At 44.9% G+C, this 13805-nt stretch overlaps 1 protein-coding gene across 1 annotated transcript; it reads left to right on the top strand.

Annotated features, from left to right (window-relative positions):
• Positions 1-1553: 1553 nt before the first annotated feature.
• LOC119287832 (4-hydroxyphenylacetaldehyde oxime monooxygenase-like) lies at positions 1554-3648 on the top strand. The gene is made up of 3 exons (XM_037567464.1): positions 1554-2043; positions 2251-2697; positions 2809-3648. Exons 1-3 carry the CDS (start codon positions 1567-1569, stop codon positions 3430-3432), a joined length of 1548 nt encoding a protein of 515 aa, XP_037423361.1. The 5' UTR covers positions 1554-1566; the 3' UTR covers positions 3433-3648.
• Positions 3649-13805: the final 10157 nt, after the last annotated feature.

The raw sequence follows: 13805 nt of genomic DNA, 5'->3' as shown, positions 1-13805 counted from the left end.
ACCGAGACTAAAGGGGGAGGCATTAGTAACGACCCTTTAGTCCCGGTTCAAGAACCGGAACAAAAGACCCTCACCAACCGGAACAAATGCCCTGTTTTCTACTAGTGTTAGTATCGTGATGACTCATCACTTGTTAGATAGGGGCTTCTTGTGTCCTTCAATAAATGATCAAGAGTTCTTGTTTCACGGCCGTTTCCACTTTTACTTTACTGTTGACCCGGTCTTGGTTAAATAATTTTATTTTCATTCTAGGGACCCGAGAATGCCTATATTAGCACGAATCATTCGGAAATGTAACTCGGTATTCAAACAAAAATTTAGAGTCCGCAGAGCTCCTTTAACGGCTTGTTGCTCCTTGTTTCTTAAAATAAAGCGGATTAATACTACTTCAAAGTTAAAATTCCGGTAAGGCCGGCCTGAAACGAAGGGAACAGAACTACACTTAAAAACTGAGTTAGTTGGAAAATGTGTTTTTTCCACTATCAACCCCCAAAGACCCAACTCCACCTTACGTAAAGTTGTGAGAGTACAATTAATCTCTAGATTTGGAAGCAATGGTTTTTAAGACACCTAGGAAAATAGGGATGTATCGATACGTTACCCATAATATGTGAAAGTATTGACGTAATTTCATAGAGCCATTCGGTCCAAATGCTACATGAAGAACATAAGCCAGATGATGGCACCAAGTATACTTATTTGCAAGTGGGGTCTTATATCTTAGTGAGAAGAAGATCGAAAACAAACATTAGGGGAATACGTTCTCCTGTGAAAAGAAGATATTTTAACTTAATGAAGGACCTTATTAGAAATTACAAACCACGTATCTTTCTGCGGAGGCGGTGGCGCTGCTAGCCGCGCCAACCATCATTTTGGAGCAACGACAACGACGACAAGATGATGGATGGCGGCGCCAATCCAGATGCAATGCAGGTGGTGGATGGCACTGACGATGGAGAGGCGGTGGAGGTGCTGGTTGCCGCGCCTCAGCCCGGCATTATAGCCATGTGTGAATCCTGTGCGGACACCCTGTGAGTGAACCCATCCGCCGCTCAGCGCGCCTCACGGCTCGCCGCGCTGGAGGCCACTGAAGTTGGTCTGCTATCGTAGTATATGCTACTAGTTGTCCCAATTTGATGGTCCGACTTTGTGGATACCTTGCGTATTGTTAATTTGCTTGTATGGCTTCATTGTTATACGGATCAATGAAATGGTTTTATGCTTATACCTGTCTCATATGTCTAGTATTTGTTTGTCCTCGCTCCACGAACCTACCTACTGAAAGGCATGCATGGGTGGAATTGGGTCTAGTATACTGAGACTAATTTGGGTATTTGGGTGACTTTGCGTGAGAATGCAAACGGGCGGCTGTCATTCTCCAGCAGACGCGTACGTCGACCGGCAGGAGAAGACCAGGCCGTTTCAAGTCCTTCTACTAGACTTTAGAGTACAGTGACGATGAGATGATCAGATTTTTCGTTGATCCTTTGCTCAGCAAACTTGTATATAATTCACACATAATCGAGCTAGCTGAAGCAGTTAGTTCTCTATCTACCACCAACAAAAATGGCGATCTCACTCACCTCGCTGCTCCTCTCCCTACCCCAGCAATGGCAGCCCGTACTCCTAGCACTTGTCACTGTCCTTCCCCTACTACTGATGACCAGGAGAAAAGGGCTGAAGCTGCCACCAGGCCCCGCCACGGTGCCCCTCCTGGGCAACTTGCACCAGCTTGGCCCGCTGCCGCACCGGACCCTGCGAGACATGGCGCGGGTCCACGGGCCGGTGATGCAGCTGCAGCTCGGCAAGGCGCCGACGGTGGTGCTGTCGTCGGCACAGGCGGCCTGGGAGGCGCTCAAGACTCACGACCTCGACTGCTGCACGCGGCCTGTGTCCGCGGGGACGAGGCGGCTGACCTATGACCTCAAGAATGTGGCCTTCGCGCCCTACGGCGCCTACTGGCGCGAGGTGCGCAAGCTTCTCACCGTCGAGCTCCTCAGCGCGCAACGCGTTAAGGCGGCATGGTACGCACGCCATGAGCAGGTACATACAACTCAATCCATGTGTCACATGCATTCTCACCACACATGGCTAGTCATGGACTCATGTTGTGCTGAAATAGTCTTCCTAGTTACTTTATTAAATAATACTGGAGTAATAATGTATATATTTTCTTTGTAAAAGTCCTAGCCGTTGCGTCGGTTGATGCAGACAACTATTTAAAATAATGTATATCGTATTCATGATTAGGTGGGGAAACTCATAAGCACCCTCAGCCGTTCGGAAGGAAAACCGGTGGCTCTAGATGAGCACATCTTAAGCCTCTCCGACGGTATCATCGGCACAGTGGCGTTTGGCAATATTTACGGCGGCGATAAGTTCTCCCAAAATAACAATTTTCAGGATGCGCTCGACGATGTTATGGAGATGCTATCTAGCTCTGGCTCCTCCGCTGAAGACTTGTTCCCAGTAGTTGTCGGCCGCCTCGTCGATCGCCTTACCGGCTTCATCGCCCGGCGCGAGCGGATCTTCTTGCAGCTCGATGCCTTCTTCGAGATGGTCATCGAGCAACACCTGGACCCTAACCGTGTGCTGCCTGAGAATGGCGGCGACCTCATTGATGTCCTCATCGACCTTTGGAAGAATCCGCGTGGCACATTCATCTTCACCAAGGACCACGTCAAGGCCATAATCTTTGTATGTCAATAATTCAACACTTACAGTCCATTCATGGATTCTGAAAGTAAAAATAGGTATCGACACTAATAATTATATTAATCATTCATGTGTTGCATTTATGATGTGCAGTCGACTTTCGTTGCTGGCATTGACACAAATGCTGCGACCATTGTATGGGCAATGTCAGAGCTAGTGCGGAAGCCACGCGTGCTCAAGAAGGTGCAGGACAGTATCCGTGACGTGGTAGGAGACAACAAAAGTGTGCAATCGGACGACATTTCAAAACTCAGCTACCTCAGGATGGTCGTGAAGGAGACCCTACGGCTGCACCCACCGGGACCATTGCTATTGCCGAGGGAGACCATGCGACACATACAAATTGGTGGGTATGACGTGCCGGCCAAGACAAAGATCTACGTGAATGCATGGGCAATCGGCAGAGACCCGGTAAGTTGGCCCGACGACCCAGAGGAGTTCAACCCTGATAGGTTTGAAACGAATGAGATAGACTTCAAGGGCGAGCATCCTGAGCTGATGCCATTCGGCACAGGGCGCCGGATATGCCCAGGCATGTCCATGGCTGTGGCCACCATCGAGTTTACACTCGCCAATCTGCTCTTCAGCTTCCGGTGGACGCTTCCGGAGGGGACCACGGTGGACGATGTGAACATGGATGAAGAAGGGAGGCTCATCTTCCACCGCAAGACGCCGCTAGTGCTCGTTCCCAAACCATACCACCACGGTCTTGAATAAAAAGCGAGTGATCATAATTTGAATAGATGCAGTTATCTGCACATCCTAGAAAAGGTTGGTGCCAGCAGGACAAAAAGAATTACTCTTGTATGTAGCAAATAAATTTGGATACTAATCGTTAACAAATAAACATAAAATAGTTTATAATTATATATTGCTCGTGTAAAATGTAATGAATTATACTGGCATGTTCTACACCCTTTTGGTGATATTTCTTGTGTTAGGATCATCATTGCTTTCTTTCCCCTCCTTTTTGTAATTATTTGGCTATGTGCATCTTTAATGTCTTTGAGTAGCTCTTGATATCTTGTTGTTGCGAAGGTAGTATTTGATTAGAGCGTCTCCGCGTGCTTGCATGCAACTCAACCGATGTGAGACATAGCAGGCAGGGCCAAAAATTTCAGTTTTCACCAAAACAGGAATAAAGCGAACCTATTTATTTGTCGCCATCGCAAAACAATTTCCTCTCATATAATATCTTCAAATCTATGATGACACCTAGACGTGTCATTTCTGTCGCTTCGGTTTCTCTGAATTGTTGAAAATAAATACAATTATCTAGGTTTGTATTACGTTGGCGGCCCACATGTCAACATGCCATATAATATTGCCTATGCGGCATCAGATGTCGCCCAAGACATAATCTCTACTACTCAAAAAGAAGAAGAAAAAGAATAGTGTTCTTTTTTTGCCAAGCAGAGTGCTTCCTCAACCTTATCATACTCTCTCTATTTCGTTTTTTTCCTCATATCTCTGCTTTTTCATCAGTTTTTCTTGAAACCTGTCATAACCATCCCACCTTTTATTGACTTGTAAAATAAAACTGTAATATTTTGTAAGTCAATAAGTTCTTCCAAAATATGTGGTTATGTAATAAAATCCTAAAATTTATTTAGTTAGGTAAATCGTGGTAGGATTTGATAAACATTTATATGCATAGTCACAATTCGCAAAGGCGGTGGTCGAAGTATTTGGTCCAGAGTATTTGAGAGCACCCAATGCTCAGGACAGGGCAAGGCATTTGGAAAGAACAAAGTTCGTATGTTTCCAGGTATGATTTGCTCCATTCAATGCATGCACTTGAACTGGAAGAACTGACATAAAGCTTGGCTTGGACAGTTTAAACGATAGAAGGAGGCCACCATCATTCTTGAGGTTGTGGCCGACCAGGAGACATGGATATGGCACGCATATTTTGGGATGCCCAGATCTTGCAATGATATCAATGTGATCCACCTCTCACATCTCTTTGCAAAGTTAGCAAATGGATAACTTCTACCAGTGGCCTTCCAAGAAAACGGCCGCACCCATAACTTTGGGTACTACCTTCCGGATGGGATCTATCAAAGGTGGGATACTTATCGTGAAGCCAATTGGAAAAACCCAAGTAAGAAATAACTTTATTTTCACAATGCTCAAGCGGAGGATAGGCAAGATGTGGAGAGAGCATTTGGGATTTTGCAAACCCAAATTGCTATTGTGTGAGGACATGCTAGGTTTTGGGATCAAAAGATCCTTTGGTACATCATAATAGCCTTTGTGATCTTGCACGCCATGATCAATTAGAATGAGCGTGGGCAAGATTTGGATTACACCTTTTATGACCTCATGGGAATACCCATGCGGCCGGATAGGAGGACGAGATCGACCGCTTTCTTCTGATGTACCATGACATTAGAGATGGGATGCACATGATGATCTTCGAAAAAATCACATGGAGGAATGGTGGACATGGCATGGGTAACAATAGTCCTAGTTGCACCTCTATCTTTGTTGTATTTGTGTGATGAACTTTGTTGATTGTGTGCTAAACACTTTGTTGCTGAATTTGATTTAATGAACTATGTTGTGGATTTGATGAAGTATTTCATTATTTGATGGTGTGGATTGATAACAATATTTATTGTGTTTGTTTCGGACATATAAGTTGTGTTTGATATTATTTGTCTGCGATATGTATGTTTATTCGAGGTGAAAAGTGTATATGTCGAATGCTCAAAAAAAGTGTATATGCCGCTTCGTGAAACCGCTTATTATAGGGCAATTGTTGGAGGCGGCACTTTTTCGTGCAAAAAATAGTAGTTTTGGTTCCCATTTTTTACTCCAACCACTTTTGGTGCCCTAATACAGGGTTGCGATTGGAGATGCTCTTAGTAGCTAGCTAGATAGATGCGGCCATGAGCAGCTAATGGGATGGCACGCGGCATTGGACTTCACATGCACACAACTCGTGCACGACGAGTGACATGGGTTGGCATGTTCGGCAGGCTCGTGTGTGTTGGCCGTTTTCCTTCTGTTGGATTTGTGGCCACGCGTTGGCTGGGGCATCGACCCCATTTTCTTTCGGTTTTTGATTTCGATTTTTCATATCGTTGAACCAAAAGTTCAAATCAGGTTTCATTTGCATATTCATGTTTCTTGTGTAGTGGGCTCTTAAAACTTTGATAAGTTTCAACTGTTGAAACTTGGTACGAACGAATGACAAAATCTTAAGTTTCAAAACTATAATTTAGAACTTTTTGAGCCTTCGTACGGAATCCAATAATTTTGCGGATCGCGAGGCAATCGTACGGTCGGGCACGTCTGGGCAGGTGCATGCCCCTGCCCCTGTGTGTTTATGATACAAATAAGTAGTGAAGAAACCTGAGATGTAACAGCATGCAGAAGATTTCTTTGTGTCTTCCTCGTCAGGCCATTGCCAGATCGTGCTTTGAGAGAGTTCCAGGTTCTAACAAAGAGGTGGAAAAAGACGTGCACGTGTTTAGGCAAGACTCGGAACCTGACTATAAACGAGTGTTGTGTATCGCGGCTCGAACAGTTCCGTTGAATTTTCCCGGTAAACCCAACAGGAACGTTGGACAGAGATGTGTAGCCCCATACCAGCCAACAGTGCACCATGTCTCCTAAAACAAGGTTACGGTCAATAGTCTTGGTCGTCGGTCGTCACACCATGAACGAAAAGTTGTAGACAATGACTTTTTGAGGAAGAAAACAAATGCCAGTGTTGTAATACCAAGTGGAAGCTAGATTTAGGTGAGAACTAGATACTTTTCCGTCCCTTCACGTGGACTTGATTTGGAGCAGGACGGTTCAACTAGGGCAAGTACGCACACAAACCATATAGCTTGCTCCTTATGGTCCATGGAACATTGTGTGGCTGATATCGTCGGAGGCTCTTTCATCAATTAATTACAAGACCACTTCAAATTTCAAGGGTGCATGCGGCATGCCCGCCTGTAAGTTTCAGCATGACCAGTAAGTTCCAAGATGGCGATGTACAGCTGACTTAGCGTCCCACATCCATCGGAAAAGGAGGACATCCCCGGCCTCTGCATCGGAAAGATGTATGCGGCCACTTTATTAAAGCAAGTTCAGCAAAATAAATAGGCTGTTCTGCAGAGTACAACTCATAAAAGGAGCACAAAAAAGATAAAGCAACTCAAAGCCACAACCGGCTGGACGAAAGGACATTAAGGACCTATCCTATTATGCGACTGCCATCCAAACCGGTTGAAGATAGCCCGTACGACCATCTCCCATCGGTTGCATCCAGTAGCCAAATGCTCCCTGGAGCCCGTAGGAGTGAGTAGCAACCACGTACGGATCCATGCCATAGCTCTGAAGATAACATGCAAGAAGTTAATCATACATAGTCTGTTAAAAATCATATCGTTCCTGCAGTTCCATATATCCCAAAGAAGTGCACATATCCCAATCTAAATACTTGACGCAATCTTAGGAATCACTCCATTTAGCTACGTCCCAAACAACGCATCAATGCTAACTGGAGGGACAATATTAAAAGCTATATGTATGGACCTCCAAAGTAACTTCGCGAGATGGCAATCAATAATAAGTGTTGAATTGTCGTCATCAACACAAAATTAACACCGTGAGCTACCTACCCATCGTCGCTTTAGTAAGTTATCTTTGGTAAGGATCACTTGCTTGTGGACAAACCACATAAAAATTTTGATTCGCAAGGGAACCTTAAATTTCCAAATGTGTATCGATCTCGGGATTGGGCCAGAATTAATAAGGTCTAAGTACATCGATTTAACCGAAAACACTCCATTAGCCGTTAGCTTCCAGTTCAAGGTGTCTCCCTGATCAAAGAGTTGAACGTCCATCAACCTCCGTACTAAGTGTAACCAGGAGTTCCATCGCTCCCCTACTAGAGATCTCCTAAACTGGATATTCAAAGGTATCGTCTGCATGACTGCTGCCATGTAATCCTCCTTACGTTGAGCAATATGGTACATGGAAGGATACTGGAGAGCTAATGGTGCGTCACCTAACCAAGTATCCTCCCAAAACCTTGTTGTTGTTCCATCCCCTACAATGAATTTCACCCTATGGAAGAAGGTCGCTTTCACTCTCATGAGTCCCTTCCAAAACAGCGAATCATTAGGTCTTATGTAACTTGTGCAAGAGTTTTAGAGTGCAAGTATTTATTTTTAAGGAGTTGTGCCCACATACCTCTTATTCCTGTGATAGCCTAAATAGCCACTTGCTCAAAAGACATTATTACTATTTGTCCTCAGTGCATCTTTTCTATACATTATTTTTTAAGCTAAACTTCATTGCTAAGTATGTTACCATACGATGTTCTTCAACAGGGACTCCCGATGAATGTTGTGCCTCATGGGATCGACACTAAAGGTACCATGAGTATTGTTAGCTTACGGCCAAGATATCCTACAATGCACTTTAATGCATTCAGGATTAGCGACGAATTCTTAATAGTGAAAGACTGGACCAAATTTGTGATGGAGGAGCGAGAAGTACTAGGGGCAACAATCAGAAGTGCAGCCCACGATTAGGAGACAAGTTCATCTGCATGCTCTAACTTGATGAAGGAGAAGAGCTACACATGTTTTATGTTATTTTACCTGAGAGAGAGCAGCAGGAGTGATTAGCTAGCTAGAAATGAGTTTGAAGATGATGATGTGCTACACTATGACTATGATGATTAAATAGCTAGTGTTGGTGGTAATGACTATGATGATGATTATTAGCTAGTGTTAGTGGTGATTAGATAGCTACCGCACCTAGTGTTGGTGGTGATTGGTTAGCTAGAATGAGTTTGAAGATGATTATGTGCTACACTATGACTATGATGATTAAATAAATAATGTTGGTGGTAATGACTATGATGATGATTAAATAGCTTGTGCTGGCGGATTAGATTCAAGTGGAGGCAACATGTGGTGCACATCGAAAGTACTATTAGTCCAAACTAGATCAAGTTTGGATTAGTAGTATACTTTTGACATGCACCACATATTGCCTCCACTTGAACCTAATCCACCTTCATTTGACACACTGTTATGGACATAATGATATAAACCTCATAATTGGTATTGTAACAAAATTTGTATAACAGAGTATAAATACACTAAAAATAAAAAAATAAAAAAAGAATACTAGTAGCGATGGATAGTAAACACGCTGCAACTAGCTAGATTAGCAGCAGCGCGGGAGAGAAGAAGCGCTGGCGCTATGTGTCTTAGCAGTAGCGCGTGTCACAAATGCTACTGCTAAGTAATAGCTGTAGCGCCTTATTAGTAGCGCGGCAGCACGCGCTACTAGTGGGCTTTAAACCCGCGCTACTACTAGGGTTTTCCCTAGTAGTGGAAGGACATGTCTACCAAACCGAGAAAAAGAAAAGATAAGGAAGCGGCTACATCATACGATGAGCCAAAATGCCACATAGTTCTTTCAGGAAAAAGAGACATCGTGGGATTGGAGGGCAAGACAGATGTGCCTGAAGATAATGAAAAGTTTCATGAAATTCCTCCCTTCAAAGTCAAGGCTGACCCAAGCACCCTGTTAAACGATGAAGATTATCCATGGTTACGGCGCAATAAGCAAAGAACACAAGCGAAGAAAAAGTGAAGACTTTCTATCAACAACTATTATGATGATGCCTTTGATGTAGAATATCACTGCAGTCACAAGCGAAGAAAACGAAGTGCATTCAGTTTTTATTGTAACCATCTCAAGTTTTTAGCACATGCTATGTGGGTGAAATGATGTAATCAATTAAAATATTCTATTATGATCAACTAAAACAAAACTATATTATTCTTCAATAGCAAAAAAAACTAAAAAGCTTTTGTAAAACTCCAATAGAAAAAGGAATCAACTCAAAAAACTTTTATAAACCTCTAGTATTATTGAAACTAAAATTTTATAAAATTTATGCAACCAAAATTATCAAATTATTTTCTGTTCAAAACATTAAAAGCAAAAAGAATTATCATAAATGATTTTTGTGTTAGAAACTAAAATAACAAAATCTGTTTTTGAATATAATGATAAAACACAGTAATATCAAACCACGGGAAAAAGAATCACTCAAAAATCTATATTTATAGTAAAGTTATTCAAAAACTAGTGATTCACACAAATTTCAAAAAAATTCAAATTTAAACTATTGAAAATAGAAAACAAATGGCACTAACAGAAACTTTATATTTTTATAACCTAAAAGCAAAAGGAAATAAAAAATAAAGCAAAAAACGAAAGAAAATAAATAATGCGAAAAACAGAAGAAAAAACTGGGAAAATAAAAAATGCCACCTACTGGGCCAATACGGCCTGAATACGACTAGAAACCCTAAAATGGGCCAGGATTCAGGCCCGCACAAGGACCAGCAGGCCCAACAGGCACAGCTGTGACAATTAGGCCCGTAAGCCTGCGATCAAGAGGAGCTCAAGAGGGGTGCGGCAGTGGGGCTTATAAACCACTGCGCGCCCCTCTCAACTAGCGAGGTGGGACTAAAATTCTGGCCACGGGCAGCACAAGGCCTTTGATCCCGGTTGGGGGCACCAACCGGTACCAAAGGTGGGCATTGGTCCCGGTTGGTGCCATGAACCGGGACCAATGCCCACCTTTGGTACCGCTTGGTGCCACCAACCGGGACCAAAGGCCTCTGTTTCCCGCCATTTGGGCTGCTGAAAAGAGACCTTTGGTCCTGGTTGGTGGCACCAACCGGTACCAAAGGTGGGCATTGGTCCCGGTTGTTGCCATGAACTAGGACCAATGCTTTGGCTATATAAGCAGGACTTGTGAAATTTTCATCCACTTCACCGCCATCTGCCCCGTAGCTCGCGCCACCACCGCCGACTCCCGCGCCCGTCGCCGCTATTGCCCTGCCTCCGAGGCTGTCGTCGCACCGCCCCCGCCGTCGCCCTGTGCCTCGTCGTTGTCGTCGTTGCCCTCTGCCCCGTTGCCCGCGCCCGTCGCCGTCGTCGCCCTGCCTCCGATGTCGTCACCCTGTGCCTCGTCTTTGCCGTCATCGCTGTGCCGCCCCTGCTGTCACCCTGTGCCTCTCCGTCGTCGTCGTCTCCCCCACCACCATCGCCGTCGCCGCCCCCGCGGTCGTCCTCGCCGGCCACCCCCGTTGTGAGCCGTCTTCGTCGCCGTTTTTATTTAGGTTGTTAGTAGATATCGATTTAGGTTAGTGCATTTTAGGTTGTTAGTAGATATCGATTTAAAAATAAAAGGAGAAAAAGGAGAATAATAAGTGGAAAAGGAGAAGAAGGAGAAGAAGAGGAGAAAAAAATAAAAAAAGGAAGTAGAAGAAAAAAAGGAGAAGAAGAAGGAAAAGAGGAGAATAAGAAAATATTTCTTATTCTCCTCTTTTCCTTCTTCTTCTTCTTCTTCTTCTTCTTCTTCTTCTTCTTCTTTTTATCGGGAACGAGGGTGTAGAGGATCGCCGAGGGGTCGAGGGGCGTGAACTAGGGTAGAGGGTCGTGGATCGCCTAGCGGTCGAGGGTCGTGAACTAGGGTATAGAGGGTCGAGGGTCGCCGAGGGGTCGAGAGTCGAGGGTCAACGAGGATCGCCGAGGGGTCGAGAGGGTGGCCTAGTGTCAAAGTATTGAAGAAATGCATGGCTTCATCATTAGCTGGAAGTAACCGGGGCATGATGGTATGAAGTTCTCCAAAGTTATTTTGGAACGGAGTCCCGGTTAGGATAATCCGCTTTTTGGTATGAATTTTAACAAAGGCCTTCCAAATAGCGATATTCGGAAGGCTCTTGTTGTACTTTGTACCAAAAAGCGAATTATCCTATCTGGGACTCTGTTCCAAAACAACTTTGGAGAGCTTCATACCATCATGCGCCTGTTACTTTCGCCTAATGATGAATATGGTTTTGGTGAATCCTTTGACACTAGACAAACGTGACATGAGGGGGTCGAGGGTCAGGAACTAGGGTAGAGGGTCGTGGATCGCCGAGGGGTCGAGGATCGTGAACTAGGGTAGAGGGTCGTGGATCGCCGAGCGGTCGAGGGTTGTGAACTAGAATATCGAGGGTCGCCGAGGGGTCGAGAGTCGAGGGTCGTCGAGGGGTCGAGAGAGTGGCCTACTTTCAAACTATTGAAGAAATACATGGCTTCATCATTAGCCGGAAGTAACCGGGGCATGATGGTACGAATTTCTCAAAAGTTGTTTTGGAATGGAGTCCCTAATAGGATAATCCGCTTTTTGGTACAAATTTCAGCAAAGGCCTTCGAAATAGCGATATTCGGAAGGCTCTTGCTGTACTTTGTACCAAAAGGCGAATTATCCTATCTGGGACTCCGTTCCAAAACAACTTTGGAGAGCTTCGTACCATCATGCGCCTGTTACTTTCGCCTAATGATGAAGACATGGTTTTTTTGAATCCTTTGACACTGGACAAACGTGACATGAGGGGGTCGAGGGTCGGGAACTAGGGTAGAGAGTCGTGGATCGACGAGGGGTCGAGGATCGTGAACTAGGGTAGAGGGTCGTGGATCACCGAGCGGTCGAGGCTCGTGAACTAGGGTATCGAGGGTCGCCGAGGGGTCGAGAGTCAAGGATCGTCGAGGGGTCGAGAGAGTGGCCTACTGTCAAAGTATTGAAGAAATACATGGCTTCATCATTAGCCGGAAGTAATCAGGGCATGATGGTATGAATTTCTATGTATATGTCGTCGTTGTCGATATACCCCCTTCCCGATAACTTCGATGTATCCATCTCTCATGTTTCGTATATTAATTGCCTTGTTGTAATATTTGCAGAAACTATGGATCATCAAAGAGACTTCGATCAAGAAGATATATTGGGGGACATAATCCGCGACGGAGGCAACATACTCTTGTCATTTCTCATTGACATCGAAGAAGGTCTGCAAGGAGAGGAAGCAACAGGCTGCGGTGATCAAATAATGGAGGAGGCATGATCCTGATGGTGGCTCCGGCGACCGTGATGACGGCTCCGGTGATCGAATGGAGTCGGGATCAGCTGTTGCAAAGTTCGGCGAGGTATATATATATTAACTCTTCTTGGTATGTACATATATTAACTGATGCATTACTTGTTTGGGTATGTACATATATTAACTCTTCTTTCTTCTTTTGTATAGCCCTCCGGATCAAGCAATACTTCAGTAAAGAAACGAGGCCCGAAGAAAAAGTTACGCCTGGATGAAAGGTTCACGATCACAGAAATCGCGCACGATGGCCAATCGATTAAACCCCTCCGGACCAAGGAAGCATTTTCTGCTCAGTGCGGGGTTCTTGTTATGGACATGATCCCGATCAGCATCGAGCTGTGGAATGAGCCTAAGAAGGAAGAGCTTCTTCAAGTTTCTTTTGTCGAAGATAGACAGAAAGAAGATCTTTGCAAAGCGCTAAATGTAAATTTCACCCTACCGGAAGCGGAGGATCCGGAGAATTCAGTTATAGAGCCATTGATCAAGTCCTCTGCTCTCAAGAAGATGGCAGATCTATTCAGAAGGTGGAAGAATGAGTTGAAAACAACGTATGTCGACCAAGACAAGACTCCAGAATTCACCGGCCGATTTGAGAAGATAAGACATCACTGGCCCGCATTTGTGGCCAACAAGACATCAAAGAGGAGTAAGAATATCTCAGCGACTAACAAGATAAATGCCGCAAAGAAGGAGCATTACCATCGCATGGGGTCAGGTGGCTACCTCAAAGACCAGTCGTTGTGGGACAAGGCTGAGCAGGACCTGATTGCTAAAGGGGTCGAACCAGAGACATTGCACTAGCCAGACCGTTGTAGGACTTTGTTCTTCAGGACTTGTGGAACATTGGACCCTGAAACAGGGGAGTGTTGTTGGACGGACGAGCAACATGCAACACCCGTCCCGAAGCTTCGGAAAGCAATCAACGAAGTGCGGGAAGGGAAGTTCGTTCCCGAGAGAGAGAACGACGAGCTCACAAGGGCCCTCGGGAATCCTGAGCACCCTGGACGAACACGAGGCACGCCAGGCTCCGTTGCATGGAAGGTTGGGTTTCCCGATGCACGCGGTTACAAAACCCAAGAGAGGAGGAGGAAAGTGGAGCAGAGTGAACTGCATGAGCTTAAGGCAAGG

This window comes from Triticum dicoccoides, chromosome 4A (assembly GCF_002162155.2).
Source record: "Triticum dicoccoides isolate Atlit2015 ecotype Zavitan chromosome 4A, WEW_v2.0, whole genome shotgun sequence".
NCBI lineage: Eukaryota > Viridiplantae > Streptophyta > Magnoliopsida > Poales > Poaceae > Triticum > Triticum dicoccoides.
The sequence above is the reverse complement of the archived record's forward strand: the minus strand, read 5'-3'. Positions and strand labels throughout refer to the sequence as shown.

Coding starts and splice junctions, on each gene's coding strand:
- LOC119287832 (XM_037567464.1), top strand. CDS start 1,567: ATGGCGATCTCACTCACCTCGCTGCTCCTCTCCCTACCCCAGCAATGG. Junction 2,044..2,250: donor GGTACGCACGCCATGAGCAG/GTACATACAACT, acceptor ATTCATGATTAG/GTGGGGAAACTCATAAGCAC. Junction 2,698..2,808: donor ACGTCAAGGCCATAATCTTT/GTATGTCAATAA, acceptor TATGATGTGCAG/TCGACTTTCGTTGCTGGCAT.